General features: G+C 40.4%; 1 protein-coding gene across 6 annotated transcripts in view; it reads left to right on the top strand.

Moving 5' to 3' along the window:
• LOC149141397 (ubiquitin C-terminal hydrolase 13-like) overlaps positions 1-14,881 on the top strand; it is a 191,242-nt gene that overhangs the window by 54,331 nt on the left and 122,030 nt on the right. For all 6 annotated transcript variants that reach the window (XR_016264002.1, XM_089446292.1, XM_089446291.1 and 3 more), the window contains exons 22-23: positions 3,161-3,241; positions 3,470-3,589. Coding sequence is in view for 5 of the 6 variants with exons in the window: in XM_089446292.1 (XP_089302418.1) it covers positions 3,161-3,241; positions 3,470-3,589 (201 nt within the window). In the remaining variant the exon portion in view is untranslated. The remainder of the gene's footprint in view (positions 1-3,160; positions 3,242-3,469; positions 3,590-14,881) is intronic.

Raw genomic sequence — 14,881 nt, 5'->3', positions numbered from 1 at the left:
GATCCGAACTGTACCTTTGCTGACCACTGTGCACTCTTCACCTCCGCCGAATACTATTGAATCACTAAAAGGTGAGAAGTCAATAAACCAATCACGCCTGTGAGAGAAATGGCGTGATGCACCAGAGTCAATGTACCAGGCCGAAGACGGGACATGATCTGAAGAGCTTTTAGCCATAAAGGCGTAAAAGGCAGATTCTGTCTGCTCCGAATGTTTTGCAACATTCGCTGTTTGATGGGGCCCTCCTTGTTTCTTCTGTTCAGAAGCAATCCTTTGTCGGCAATCTTTCTTCATGTGGCTGAATTTGTGACAGTAATTACACTGCACATTTTTCTTCCTAGCAGGATCAAAAGGCTGAGAAGAACCTTTCTGCTGAAAGAACTGAGAGGACTGATATTTGGCAGCAAAAACATTTTCTGAGGAGGCTGATGAGGCACCACTACCAAACTGTTGTTTCCAACGATCCTGCTGCATGAGTTTGTTGCATAGCTCCAGAAACTTCAGATCAACATGAGTGGAGGTAATGTTGAGTGTTTCTATGAAGTGCTCATAAGATTTTGGTAGACTTTTCAGAGTGATGACTACCATATCTTCTTCCTCCATGGTCCGACCAATGGCTTCAAGCTAATCTCAAATGTCTTTATTCTTGTTAAGATGTTCCTATAAAGACATATGTTCGTCCATCATGATGGAGAACAACTGATTCTTGAGAAAGAAAGCTGTGCTTTTGTCGGATGTTTCGTGCAATTCCTTCAGATGTTGCCAAATTTCAGCAGCTGTTTTGCTACAAGGAATCTGCGGTAACAGATCATCAGTCACAGAAAGTTTGAGAAACATAACAGCCTCTCGATTTCGATCATCAAACTTATCCTGATCGTTACCAGCTATAATAGGACGGAGCTCTTTGTTCAAAATGAGCTGGTCAAGACGCCTATATTAAAAAATGGTCAACATTCTCTGTTTCCAGATGTTATAATTGGTGCCATTAAAGCGTTGACCGCCTTCCAACATCAGATTTGTGAGTGAGGCCATCTGCACGTTTCCCAAGACACAGGAAAAAAACAACAAAGAAGGCTGACCCGGATTTTAATGCAGAGGCCGAAAAAAATAAGCAGTCAATACTTAATTTGAGTAATGACGTTCAGCAGAGAAGACATGCTCAGCCAGCAATAAAAAAATACACTGAAGACACTGTATAAGAGTGCTGATAAATACAAGAAATAATAGAACTTGGAAACTGAGTGTATATATGTCCAGTACCCTACGTTGAGAGCATCTGTAGATGAAAACGCTCTTGCCGTATTTCTTCACGCCAGTCTCTTTATGATAGCAACGTCTTTCTCTGCTGTTCAATATGTTTGTATGTGCTGACAGCCGATTTAAAAACAAACAAAAACCGGCTGCGTTTGAATGGATTCCTCCACATGAACAGTGACAGTGACAGCAGCGGCAGGAATGAACGAGTTTGGAACGCTGATTTCGGAAATTTTGGTGGATTTGAGCGCGCACGATGAGGGTAGAAGTGGTGCCGCCGAGCCGTTTTGACGGCTGCTGGTAAGACCGATCACTCTCGATGCAATAACTATCCTGTAAGCCAGATAAACAACGATTAATATTTGCGGAGAGACATACACAAATTCATTAAATCGGAGGGGCAGATATTTGACGGGCTACGAAAATATGGAAGCGACTTGCACGACAACGAGTCGCATCTGACAGAGCTGATCACGAGGACTCGATCTGATCTGATCTTCTAGAGATAGGGTTTATATTTTCCAGTGGGGTGCACTCTTGCAGAAAAAAAATGCGCTACGAGGCTCCGAGACCCACAATTGGTATCCATAGGGATGTGTTCATACTGTTCAAGCAGATGGCGAGAGAGACTGTGTATCCCCCACAGTCGCGCATCAACTTCAGCACACGAGATTTCGCGGAGATTAATGGCCTCGAGGCTCGGACTACCAGTGGCTGCGGTATATTACAATGCTCAAAAGGAGACCGCGCCCCGAAGGCGCTTCTGAAATAATAATATATATAAATATATATATTTATACTGTAATCGCAGATTTCATCCTTCCGGCCGTGATGCAACTTAGCTCAGCTTGTAATCACGGCAAATTATCGCTGGAAATCGCCTATACAGCAAACAATGAAACTCCCAGGTTCGATCCCCACGACTTATCCTTCAGGCACTGGAGATAGGAGCGGGAAAAAACTTTCGATTACTGCGCTAATCAGAACTAAACCTCTTGCAGCGTAGAAATTTTGACTGCAAAAAAAAAATCCAGATTCCTAGAGAGATATTTCAAAATAAAGCAAAATTTTTCAGATAATGAAAAATTATTTTGAAAAATACCTAAGCTCTGATACCATAATGAATGAATGAATTGAATTGATTTACATGAGCAAAATGAAGCTCAATAAGTAATACAGAGATATTTACAGTGATAGAAACATCAAGTTTCTATTAGGAAATAGAAACAACCAGTTTCATCTAAGAAACTGCTAAAAAGATAAAAATAGCAACCGCTAATAAGAATGAGCATTAAACACTAAATAGTATTATTCTAATACTCCCTACTTTGTAATGGCTTTTAACTTCCTTGCATGCTGACTATGGTACTTCTTTGATTCAATGTGCTTTTGATTGTTCATAAGCCCTGGACTTTCGGTTGCTCGTTCCATCCATTACATTTTTTATAAGACCATTGACTTCAAGAAGATATGCTAAAATTACATTCAGGATAATTTATGATTTTCTTGGTTTTGGCTTTGGCTTACATTTTTTAGAAGTCCATTGACTTGAAGAAGATGCGCTAGCATTACATTCAGGATAATTTATGATTTTATTGGTTTTGGCATTGGCGTATGTTCTCTTCTTTGTATCTGTTGATGCTTTTATCACAGAGTTGAATAATAGTACATGTTTAGCACTTTCCTGCTGCTTGTCATAAAAGAACAAAAGGGATCTTCCTAAGATGCAAGTTATTGGGTACTCTAAACATGCACTTTTGGTTGTCAAGCAGTAGCACATGGAGTATAAATATTGGTAGATGAATTTGGATTCTATGATGGGTTGACTACTTTTATAGATTCTAAGATTTGAGATATTGTATAACTTTATGTCAGGAGCATCTTCATGTTTGTTTATGCTTTGCAGGTAAGATTGAAGAAAGAACAAGAAGAAAAGGAGAAGAAACGGAAAGAGAAGACAGAAGCACATCGTTATTCTATTATTAAAGTAGGTACACACTGAATTTTTATGGGTTATTATGACCATGCATTACTGACCTTTTTTGAATTCTCTTATACTTTTCATGATTCCAGAAATTATGGCTAAAACACAAATGAGATAGAAGTCCAGGACATATTTCTTTGGGTTAAAACTTAATTTTGTGCATTTCATATTATTCTTCACAACAGAATTCAAGTGCATTCCAACTTGATTTGTGTATCATTGTTTTTCCAGGTGGCACGGGATGAAGATCTTGCAGATCAAATCGGGAAGGACATATATTTTGATCTTGTAGATCATGACAAGGTCCGAAGTTTTCGTGTGCAGAAGCAACAACCTTTTACCTCTTTCAAGGTATTTTTATCTTAACAAACTAAAGATTGAATCTCACCCATTAAGATTTATGGAATCTACCACTGTTGTTGATATGTGTAGTACTGCCTAAGGTATATTCTTCTCACAAAAGCTTTTAAGATTGGGAGTCTGTTCATGTACTAGACATACATAAAGATTAAAATTCTACAGTTAGTAATAATGCTTTTATCGTTCTTTATTTAGTAAGTCATGGCATAATTATTGTATCTATGCATATGAGCAGTAATACCAAGTTTGGGTATGTATCTTAGTTTTGATTCCTGCAGCAACATATGCTGTAGTCTTATTTCTATTACATCTTGAGTTTGGGTGTGTTAAATGTTGTAATAATATTTCAATTTGAAGTATTCCTTCGTTGAGCCTCATTCTTGTCCTGCTAGGTCTTTGAAAATAACCTATTTGATACTGCCAATTGATAAAATGTTGCCAGGAAAATTGTTTAGCCGGGAAATCGTGTTTTGACCAAAAAGCCTGCACGTTATCCCTTGTTATTGAAGAGATTTTGCCTTCTTTGAAGCTTTTTAGACAAAAAAGGTTGTCAAGGAGTTTTGCAAATCCTTTTCCATAAGTGGTAAAGATAATAATCAGTATTTGCAAACCTCGATGACAAGATTTCTTTATGCTACTGCTCTGTTTTTGCATGGTATTGATGAGTTTTTTTAACAGGCTGTTCTTCTTTTATACTTGTTACGACTAACTGTTTTAATTTTTATTGTGTTTGCTGCCTTTTAATTTGTAATTCCTGGCCTAAGGCCAACAAATCCACAATGTATACTGTTAGTTTTATTAGGTTACTCTGAGTTTTTCTCCTTGAGGTTGTTGTGTTCAATAGATCCAGTTCAATGTTAGAGAGATTCTAATGGGGTGCATCAGTGTTGTAGGCATCCGGTGGTTTGAGGGGTATGTGTTTTCTAGTATTGGAGGGTGTGGATCCCAATGCAAGGGAGGTGCATGCATCTTCTAATGCTGGAGGGTGCAAAACCCACTGCAGGAGCGTGCATTGCATGTGTTTTTTTTTTTCTTTTCTATTCTGGGGTGCAGTGCATGAGAGATTCTCATTCTTGCATATGTATGCATTCACTCTCCTCAAGTCTTTGCATTGTTCTATGCAGGTGAACTCATGCATGAGGGCACTTTTTTCCATGGTGCATCAGGGTTAGGGTTTGACCTCTTCAAAAGAGGTCTTTTACTGGAAAAGTCCAGGATTCATTGTCATCTCTCATCTCTTGTTCTATAAAAGAGAGGGCGCTTCACTCTGTTGGTTAGACAGTTGAGTTTTGAGGTAACATGTTTGATTTTGATATGGTTGTAATATACGTAATCTTTTCTTTGTCTAATAGAGGGAGGCATGTGATTGTTGCTGTGATATTCCACTTGCTGTTCTGATCTTTAGAACTCTGTTTTATGTGGATGTCAATGCGTTTGATTGCTGTTTTAAATCTTTGATTAACCTTGTGAGATGCTGTGTCTGTGCTTTTGAAGAATCTGGACAGAAGTTTTAGTGTATTCAAACCTGAAGGTTTAATAGGCGCTGAGTGATTTTTCAGATTTCGCTGTAGGTTCTAAATTGTATGATCGCATATCCTGCTTATCATTTGCTGATAATTTAACATAGTATTAGAGCTACATCAGTGTTGCAGGAACTGCCCCCTGGGCCAGAGTTTGGAACCGCGTTCTGTATGGATTCTGGAACGGCTGCAGAACTGCCTCAAAATCCACATTCCCAATATCCGGAACTGTGCTTCCTCTGTGTTCCTGTGCTCATTGCCACTGCAGAACTGGGCTGGTTCTGTACATGATCCGGTCATGGTTCTCAGAAGCTTCCCATGCGGTTTTGGCTGAACTCACATGCTCTCAAGTCTTTTTATTTTCATTTTTTTTAATGTTTTAGTTACTTTAACTCACAGGTTAGGAGGGGACCTAGGTTGGGTTAGGAATGAAGGAAGAGTGAGTGTGAGATTAGAAGGCCTTTTATCCCTCTCTTTTCTTTATTCTTTCATCTCATTTTCTTGAGCTTGGAGAAGAGAGCAAATAAGATGGCAGATTTGTGAGGGCTTGGAGAAGTAAATAAAGAGGAGCTTGGAGGAGATAACAAAGGCTGCCATCTACCTCAACTTCTCAAGAGCTGAAGAGGTAATTGCAAACCCCAACTCTCTCATTTTCTTGTATTTTTTGTTGTTTTCTCTCTTCTCCTACTCTTTCCCATTCCTTCTCCCTCGTTTTATTGAAGGTTGTCCATGTAAGCTTTGGGAAAAATGGTCTTCCTTTGGTTTATCATTCCATATTTGGTTTTCACGGCGTTGGTGAGGAATAGGCATCAAAGGGAAGAAATGGAAGAAGGGGATAGTGGTCACACTCATAGTGACCCAATGTATGATGATGAGGAAGGGTTTGAAGGTGAAAGGGATGAAGATGTAATGTCCCTCCTAAATTATTTTGGAACAAGATTTATTTTTACATATTGGGGCCAATTTTGGAGGAGATGGGGACCATTCGATTTTATTAGGAGACTTAGGAGTTAGAAGTAAGTTATTTTGGTTTTGTTCACACAAGGAAAATAAGCACTTCCTAAGCCAATAGTTTGAATTGCATGAGAGGGAAAATCGATGGCTTAGTGAAGGATCCACGAAGGAGGGAAAATGGAGGGAAAAAGTGGTCCACGAAATCTATAGAAGGAAGGTAGCTCTCCACATTTCATTCATCTTATTGGAGTATATCAATTTTCTTTGGTTGCTTGAGCTGCTTAATCGAGTCACTGGCTGTTTAGCACAAGTTCTTCAGGTGAAGAGCTCACCCTTTCTTCGGGGGACTTCGAGTGCCACCCTAGGAAAGTTTTCTTCATTTCTTCAGGAGAAGGATCACATTGTGATTCCTAGCAGTAGCATTCCCTTCTAGGTTGTGCGTATTACTGGGGGATACAGTGGAGAGGAGGCCGAGCTCATTGGTGTGGTGCTTAGCAGTGGAGATTTGATGTGAGATTTTACGGAGAGGAGGCTAGGGAGGATTGTCCACATCTAGGAGAGTTTGGGAGCTGATTGAGCTTCTGGCTTGGCACTGTGACTTTTGCACTACTTGGGCTAGTGCATAGGCAGTGTGTGGGAGCTCATTTGGTGGTTAGAGTATCAATCCTTGAGGCTGAGCTTTGCCGTGGAGGTTAGAGGAGATATTTGGAGTGGTGTTTGCTTCTATTTCAGAGCATGGCGGAGAACTTTGTGGTCATTCCTTCCAGGCCGTATTTCTGGAGTTGTTTGGAGGGCGTGGGCCATAGAAGAAGTCGAATTTGGGAGGTCAAAATTTGGCCAAACCATTTTTGGGTTTTCTTGGGTTTTTGACAAGGATCCCAGATATAAAGTTTCAGCATTCTCTGAGCACCGGAAGTGGGGTTTTCAACCATATCTTCGCAGCAGAGATTGCAAAATTGTTGGGGATTGCATAGTGCCTTTGGGGGTCGGTTTTGGGAGGTCAAAATCGGGCCAAACCATTTTTGGGTTTTAGTGGGTCCTGGCCAAGGAGTTTGTGGCTAAAGTTTCATCACTTTTTGAGCACTGGAGGCGAGGTTTCTTGTAGCTCCTTTCCAGCCAGCAGGTGTAGTTACTGGGAGATAGCGCAGAGCATTAGAGGAGCAGTTCTTTCCAGCATTGAGATTATTGTTTGACACTCGAGTTCTGTCAAGCTTTCCCTTGAGGCAAGCTCAGGTGCTTTTTCCACACTATTGTACTTGCTCCACTCCATTAATTAAATGGCTCAACTGGTACACATTTTTGTTTTGTATTGAGCATTTGTTGTTCGTTTAATTTTTCTGTGTATGAATCACGTTTGCTTTTGTATATCACTGTCTGTTCCAAATTTTCTGCATTTGGAACATTACAGAAGAGGACAATGAAATGCAAGGGGAAAAGGTTCATGGACACTGTTGTGGAGATTTGTGACAAAAATTGAGGGGGTAGAGGTGATTGAACCTCTAATTTATATGTCTCCTCACACAGGTATACGAACCGGTTCATATACCTGTGTGAGGAGGCATCTTTGCCGGGTAATGGAAAGTGATGGCAATAAGGGTGCCATAGGGATCTCAATTTTCCCTAAGGTATCGATAGAAAAAAGGTAAAGATACATCAAAATAGAGGAGGCTGCAAAAGAAACGACAAGAAACAAAAACTTCAATTCGATGCAACCTCTAGATTTGGAGGCCACATAACTTCATCTCCTTTTGGAGCTTCTGGAACCTTTGAATCTAAAAGAACAATAGTAGATTTCCTTAATATTTGTCGAAGGGATGAGTTGGATGCCAATGTGTTGTGGTTTCTTTGTGCTTGCAGTATACCATTCAATGTGCTTCGCTTCCCCTATTGGTATGATTTGGTTACAGCCATCAATGAAGTCCTTAGAGAATACTAGAGCCCTAACTATGAGAAAGCTAGAACTTTGTTATTAGACAAAGAAAAAACCAGAATTGAAAGAGCTTTGACATGGTTTACAAACGAGTGGGGGAACTGTGGGGCATCCATTATATTAGATGGTTGGACAAATTTTAGAAACCAACATTTGATAATGTTCTTGGTGTTTTTGCTAGTGGTGCATTGCATCTTACAATGTATGACTCTTCCTCGATTAGTGCACCTTCTCAAAACATTACAAATCTCCTATTGAAAGCAATTAATGGTGTTGGTGTTGCTAATGTGGTTTAGGTAATCGCTGATAATACAACAAATTGTAAGGGAGCAACAAAAATCATTGAGCGGGTGTATCCACACATCTTTTGGTCCGGGTGTATCAACACATCTTTTGGTTCGAGTGCTTGGTGCACACATTGAACCTTTTGATGCATGATATTGTCAAGCATAGAGAACATGGATGGGTTAATCAGCGATACAAGAGAGGGAAACAACCCATTAACTTTGTCACAGGGCATATAAGGGTTAATTACTTTTATGGCACTGACTCCAAGTTGCATTTACTTAAGATTGCGAAAACTAGATTTGTAAGCATTACCTCACATTTTAGGAACCTATTGAAGGTGAGGCAAGCTTTTCGTGCTATGGTGATGAGTGATGCATATGAGGACATGTGTAGTTCTCTTAGAATATATCATTTGACCCTTTCTCGATGAAACATGTCCTAATTCTCCAATGGAGTAGTGAGCTCCTCTAAATTTGTTCTCTTGACCACTTCAACTATCTATAAACCCTAAAGAGATGGCACATTTTCAACTATCAATAAACTCTGAAGAGATGCACATCCTTTATAATTGTGCAAGAGTGGTTTTGGACGTTTACAAGTCCTCTTAAGGTTTGGACACCTCTTTCGAGTATGTTTCATAATCAATGATTATGGGTGCAAACCATCCAAATTCCTCCTCGAATGATGGGCATTCCTCCTAAAATGCATGTTTAACCCTGAAGAGAGGTTCTAGACAACATGTGTCATTATCTCATGGAGGTTATTTTCTGGAAACCTCATTGCTGTGTAAATGATGCCAAAAGGTCACTAGATGATGACTCATGCCCCCAAATATATCACTCATGCATTGGAAACTATGAAGATGCTCCAAGGCACTCCCCATTGGGGAACTATGTGTGAAAATATGTGGACAAATTGCCCCTAAGAAGAACCACTGCCACATGTACAATAGCGCCTCTGAATTTGTGAACTCAAATATTCATATACTGTTAGTTTCTGTAGCATCGGATGTGTTCTAGCCACAAAATTTGGTGGAGAGGCTAGAATACATTAGATCTCCAAAACCTAGAAATCGTTTCTGGAAATTCTACCCAGAGATGACTTAATTAGATTATTAATCATTTTTTTAATGTTTCCTATGTCTAGACTTATGAAAATTGGTTAATTAATCAGAATTAACTATGTCAAGATGAGAATTCTCTATAAACTCACACAGATTGACTCTGATATGATCTTCGCGCTTGGTGCTCCAACAGAGGATTATAAGAAGTAGTCGATGGGCACTTGGAGAACACATTAGAGTCACTTAGAGAATTCGATCTTCCAAAGTAGCAGCAGTCAATTGCCGAAGAGTTTGAGCTTCAGTGAGGAAGTAGGGACAATGAGGGGTAGGGATAGTGAGGTTGGAGGAAGATTTCTAGATCCAGTGAGTGCATTTGCAGAGAGGCAGAAGAGCCACAGTGAGGCTGACGCAAGGACTGTGCTGTAGCCTATAAAGGCAGTTCGATTTGCAGATTCGGAAAGTCGTTTAAGTGTTTTTGTGGTAGAAGAATTTTGCAGAGGCTGGGAGAAGCATTTCCATAGTCGACGGCAAACAAAAGAAGCACCTTGGATTGAGATCTGGGCCGTACGAATTAGAGCCTATGCAGAGGGTGACGTAGGGAAATTCATAGAGGGTTTCAGAGGCCAGTCTTCAATGTTGAATTTGCCTGTGGGGTAAGGAAAATTCCTCACTAGATTTTTCCCAGTATTTTTCTCTGTAGGATTGTCAGATTCAGCGTCTAGATTATTGTACTCAGGTTTCACTGCTGCTTAATAATAAAAACCCTCAGCTGCTGGGGTTTTTCCATGGACATTTATACAAAAATAACTATGTCATTTTTATTGTGTGCGCACTAGTATTTTCTCAATTTTGAGCACTATTATTTCCGCAGTATTTTATTTGTGAATGTTGCAGTGTGATTTATTTAGTATATGCCATAGCAAATAAATTGTTAAAATTAATCAACAATTAGAAGAATAGTTTCCAGTTGCTGCAATAGGATTTCAACTTTGGAATTTTCACATGGTACCAGAGCGTGAGTAATCGACCGGGAAGCTCAAAAGCGGAGGTGAGAAATTCGCTGTTCAGTGGGAGCAGCAAGCCGAAATTCTCGGAGGCAACGCAGTACCCAGACAAGCAGGACAAATTGCTAGGGCAAAAATTTGTTGCAGGGTTGTAGAAAAGTCGAGTTGCCCCGGTGAATGATTCCAATAGTTAGAGGGAGTAGCTGCAACTCAGATATTTGCTGAGCAGATTCCTTGGTTGGACAATCGAGGGTTTTGAAGCAACAAAATCATCGTCGGGTGGTAAGAGAAAAGCACATACAACAAACGGAAAATTTCTCTTAGGTGATCTCGAGTTTTAGAGATTTATTTTTTCCAGTTGCAGATTGGCAGTAGCAGTGAGTAGATATTCTCACTCCAGAAAGGAGCGCGAGTAGCAGATCCAACAACCGAGCAACAGGAAAGAGGGAGATTTTCGGGTTTATTTTCTCTAGATATTTGAGTTTCACAACTTTGTAAAGATGGTCGTACGAGATTTCTATAGAAGGCTGTACGAGTTTGCCAGATTGCAGATTTGGATAGCAGATTGACTTCTAGTTACCGGAGACAGGTGCTGGAGGGGGTGCGAGTTGTCTAGTGCTAGCTGCAAAGTTAAGAAGGGTCCCAGCCAGGGACAAGGCTCGAAAGGAGATAATGGGATACCAGATCCAGGTGGAGGAGGAGTATGAGACTCTGTTGTGCTAGATGGGCAGGGTCCAACACAATAGCAACAAGGAGATCAGTCAGATCAATTATGCATTGTTGTAGCGGTACCATCACCTCTGCTACAGGCGCCCATAGTAAGATGCGATCTATCATTAAATAGTTACAAGAGTAGTTGCGTGACACATGCAGTGCGAATTGCTCAGTTGTAGTGTGCAGGTGCAGTTCCAGCTAGAAGATTCCCAACACTGTGATACACAATCCAGTTTCCAGTCCATAGTATCAGTGTCAGCAGATGCGATCTATCATTAGATAGTTACAAGACTAGTTGCAGAATTAGTTACGTGACACATGCAGTGCGAATTGCTCAGTTGTAGTGTGCAGGTGCACTTCCACCTAGAAGATTCCCAAACCTGTGATACACAATCCAGTTTCCAGTATAGCAGGATAGTGCAAGTTGCCAGGAGGGAGCAGATATATTTCCCGTATTGTGATCGAGACTCAAAGGGAGTCTAGTTTCAGAGGGAGCATCCCTATGGAAGCTAGTACTTCAAGATCTGGGGAGATCAGACGCATTATTGCAATAGTTGCAACAACAATGCAAAGATAGTAGCAAAGCATTAGCAACGACAGTATGAGTAGATCAAAGCTACAGAGTTGGGCAGGGTCCTTGAGGAGTCCACCTCATGGATCATTACTTGGCTACGGGGGCCCACAATTTTCAGTAGTAGGATGGATCAGTTACAGTTGATGCAGTCAGAACCAGAGTGACAGTTGCAGACTCGTAACAGTCAGATGCTGAGGAGCGCAATGCAATGTTCACAACAGAGCAGGTGGCACAGTGCAGAGTCAACAACAACACAAATTCTTCAGTGACAGTGCAGAGGCTAGTAGCAGTCAAGACTCGTGCGACAGATGCATCATATTGAACACAGTTGATTCAGTATTTTGGATGCTTCTCAGTTGCAGTTGCAACAATAACAGATGAGAGGGAGTTGCAGTGCAGATGCAGAGTTGGCAGCAAAATGGTAGTGTCAGTAGCAACACAAATGCAACATCAAAGTTGCACAGTGGTTGGTGGGCAATATGGCCATACGTCAATAGTGTGACATGAGGTGATACAAAGACAGAGTGTTGTGGCAGGATGTGCAACACTAAAGAGAACACAGTCCTCGCTAAGAGGGAGATCTAGTTTCTGTAGCATCAGATGTGTTCTATCCGCGAAATTTAGTGGAAAGGCTATAATACATGAGATCTCCAAAACCCAAAAATCGTTTATGGAAATTCCACCTAGAGATGACTTAATTAGATTATTAACCAATTTCTTTAATGTTTCCTAAATCTAAACTTAGGAAAACTGGGTAATTAATCAGAATTAATGAAGTCAAGGAGAGAAGTCTCTAGAAACTCACACGGATTGACTCCGATATGATCCTGGGCCTTGATTAATTTTTAATCTTGGCCTTTGGTGCTCCAACAAAGGATTATAAGAAGAAGTCGATGGACACTTGGAGAACACACCAGAGTCCCTTGGAGAATTTGATTTCCCAGAGTAATAGCAGTTAGTTGCTAGAGGGTTCGAGCTTCAGTGAGGAAGCAGGGACAGTGAGGGGCAGGGATAGTGAGGCGAGAGGAAGATTTCCAGATTCAGTGAGTGCATTTGCAAAGAGGCAGAAGAGCCACAGTGAGGCTGACACAGCGATTGTGTAGTAGCCTCTAAAGGCAGTTCGATTACAGATTCAGAAAGTCGTTTCAGTGTTTCGGTGGCAGAAGAATTTTGCAGGGGTCGGGAAAGCTTTGCTAGAGTCAGTGGCAAACAGAAGAAGCAACTTAGATTGAGATCCAAGCCGTATGAATTAGAGCCTGCGCAAAGCCCAGGCAGAGGGTGATAGCAGCACAATTCGTAGAGGGTTTTAGAGGCCAGTTTTCAGCGCCGAATTTCCTTGTGGGGCGAGGAAAATTCCTCACTAGTTTTTTGCCATTATTTTTCTCTGTAGGATTGTCAGATTCAGCATCCAGATTATTGTACTCAGATTTCACTGCTACTTGATAATAAAAACCCTCAGCTGCTACACCAGTTTTCCCAAGTTGGGTTTTTCCGGGAACATTTGGCCAAAAATAAGTGTCATTTTTATTGTGTGTGTGCTAGTATTTTCTCAGTTTCCAGCGCCATTATTTCTGCAGTATTTTATTTGTGAAGGTTGCGGTGTAATTTATTTAGTATTCGCCATAGCAATAAATTGTTAAAATTAATTAACAATTAGAAGAATAATTTTCGGTTGCTGCAATAGGATTTCAGCTTTGGAATTTTCACATATACCTTGGAAGATGTAGATGATAAATACTTGAACCCCCATTACTATTTCGCCTTTGCAAGATAAACAAAATGAGGCTCAAACCTGTTATTTGTTCACATCTCCTGGTGGAGCGTTGTGGGAAAGAATACTCCTTCGAAAATGCAAATGAGGGTTGCGTTCTCAGGCAGTAACAAAGGTTTATGTGTGAGATACCCATGTGTGCAGGGTGAATAAGGCCCTTTATGCGCTGGACCAAGCACCACATGCATGGTACTCAAGGATCGATGGCTACTTATTGAATTTGGGCTTCACTAATATTTTTTTCAGATTTAATCCTTTATTAATTGTATGTTAAATTGGATTGTCTTGACTTGATCCTATATGTTGGTGCTATGATTTTTACAGGAAGTTTTGAAAAGCTTGTTGCCTGGTGGAAGGAGATGTGACCAAGTGACTTTGCCGCAAAGGGCATTGGCCTAATGCATTACTTATTGTATCAAGAGGTTTGGTAGGGTGTGTGTGAAGTCTTTCTTGGGAAAGGGAAGTACACAAAGGAGATTATAAATATAAATAAACTTTAAAAAGATTAAAGATGCTTGATTGCAAACCCTTGGCAACTGTTATGGTTTCAAATAAAAAATTATTTGCAGATTTGGATCTTGTGAATACAAGGCTTGATATATGTTTTGCAGTTATTGAGCTAATTCATGGCTGAACCTTGACAGTGTCTTTATGAAGTTGTCAAGTGTGTTTCCAGATACTCAGAGGGTGCAGTTCATCATGAACTGAGGTGTAGGAGATGGTGAGTTAGTGTTACATGGTTTGATAATTCTGACTGAGTAGGAGATGTAGCAGGAGACACAAGTTTTAGAACGAGCACTTCTAGTTTTTGTTTTAGCTTGGGCACATGTATGATTTCCTAGTTTAATAGGAAGTTGGGAGTAGTTGTACTAAGTTTAACAGAAGATTATGTTTGTGCCAACCTCTTTTGCTTGTTGTGAGGCCATGTGGCAACTCCTGCTTGTTGTGTGGCCATAAAGTTTTGCAAGTTGATAACAGAGTTGGCTCAACAGATGCTGGAGCTCATTGTTGTTTATTCTGACAATTAGAGTTGTATGATTGTATCAAAGTCTTTGAGAATCTAGTATTTCATGATTGGTCGAATTACATTAATATTAAGGGTACCGTTTTATGAGAGATAAAGTTCAAAAGGGAGCAGTGGTTCTTTATTATGTTCCTTCAGTTTTATAAGTGATTGACATTTTGAGGAAGCCCTGTTAAGGGGAAGTTTGAGCTGTTGTGTGATAAACTTGGTTTGGTGGACACCACCTTCTTTGCAAGGAGGGACTGTTAGTTTTCTCTTTGAGTTGTTCTCCTGCAACTTGGCATGTTCAATAGTTTCAATAATAGGGTGCATTAGTTTTCTAGTCATCCAGTGGTGTGGGCGAATGCTTGCTCTATTATTGGAGGGCAGAGAGCTTAATGCAAGGAAGGCTCATGCATCTTCTAATCTTGGAGGGTGTAGATCCAATGCAGGTAGGTCACA

The sequence above is a fragment of the Pinus tabuliformis genome, chromosome X (genome assembly GCF_031772625.1).
Source record: "Pinus tabuliformis cultivar Carrire ecotype Pingquan chromosome X, CPIR1, whole genome shotgun sequence".
NCBI classification, from domain to species: Eukaryota; Viridiplantae; Streptophyta; class Pinopsida; order Pinales; family Pinaceae; genus Pinus; species Pinus tabuliformis.
Note: the sequence above shows the minus strand (reverse complement) of the source record. Positions and strands in the feature narration are given on the sequence as shown.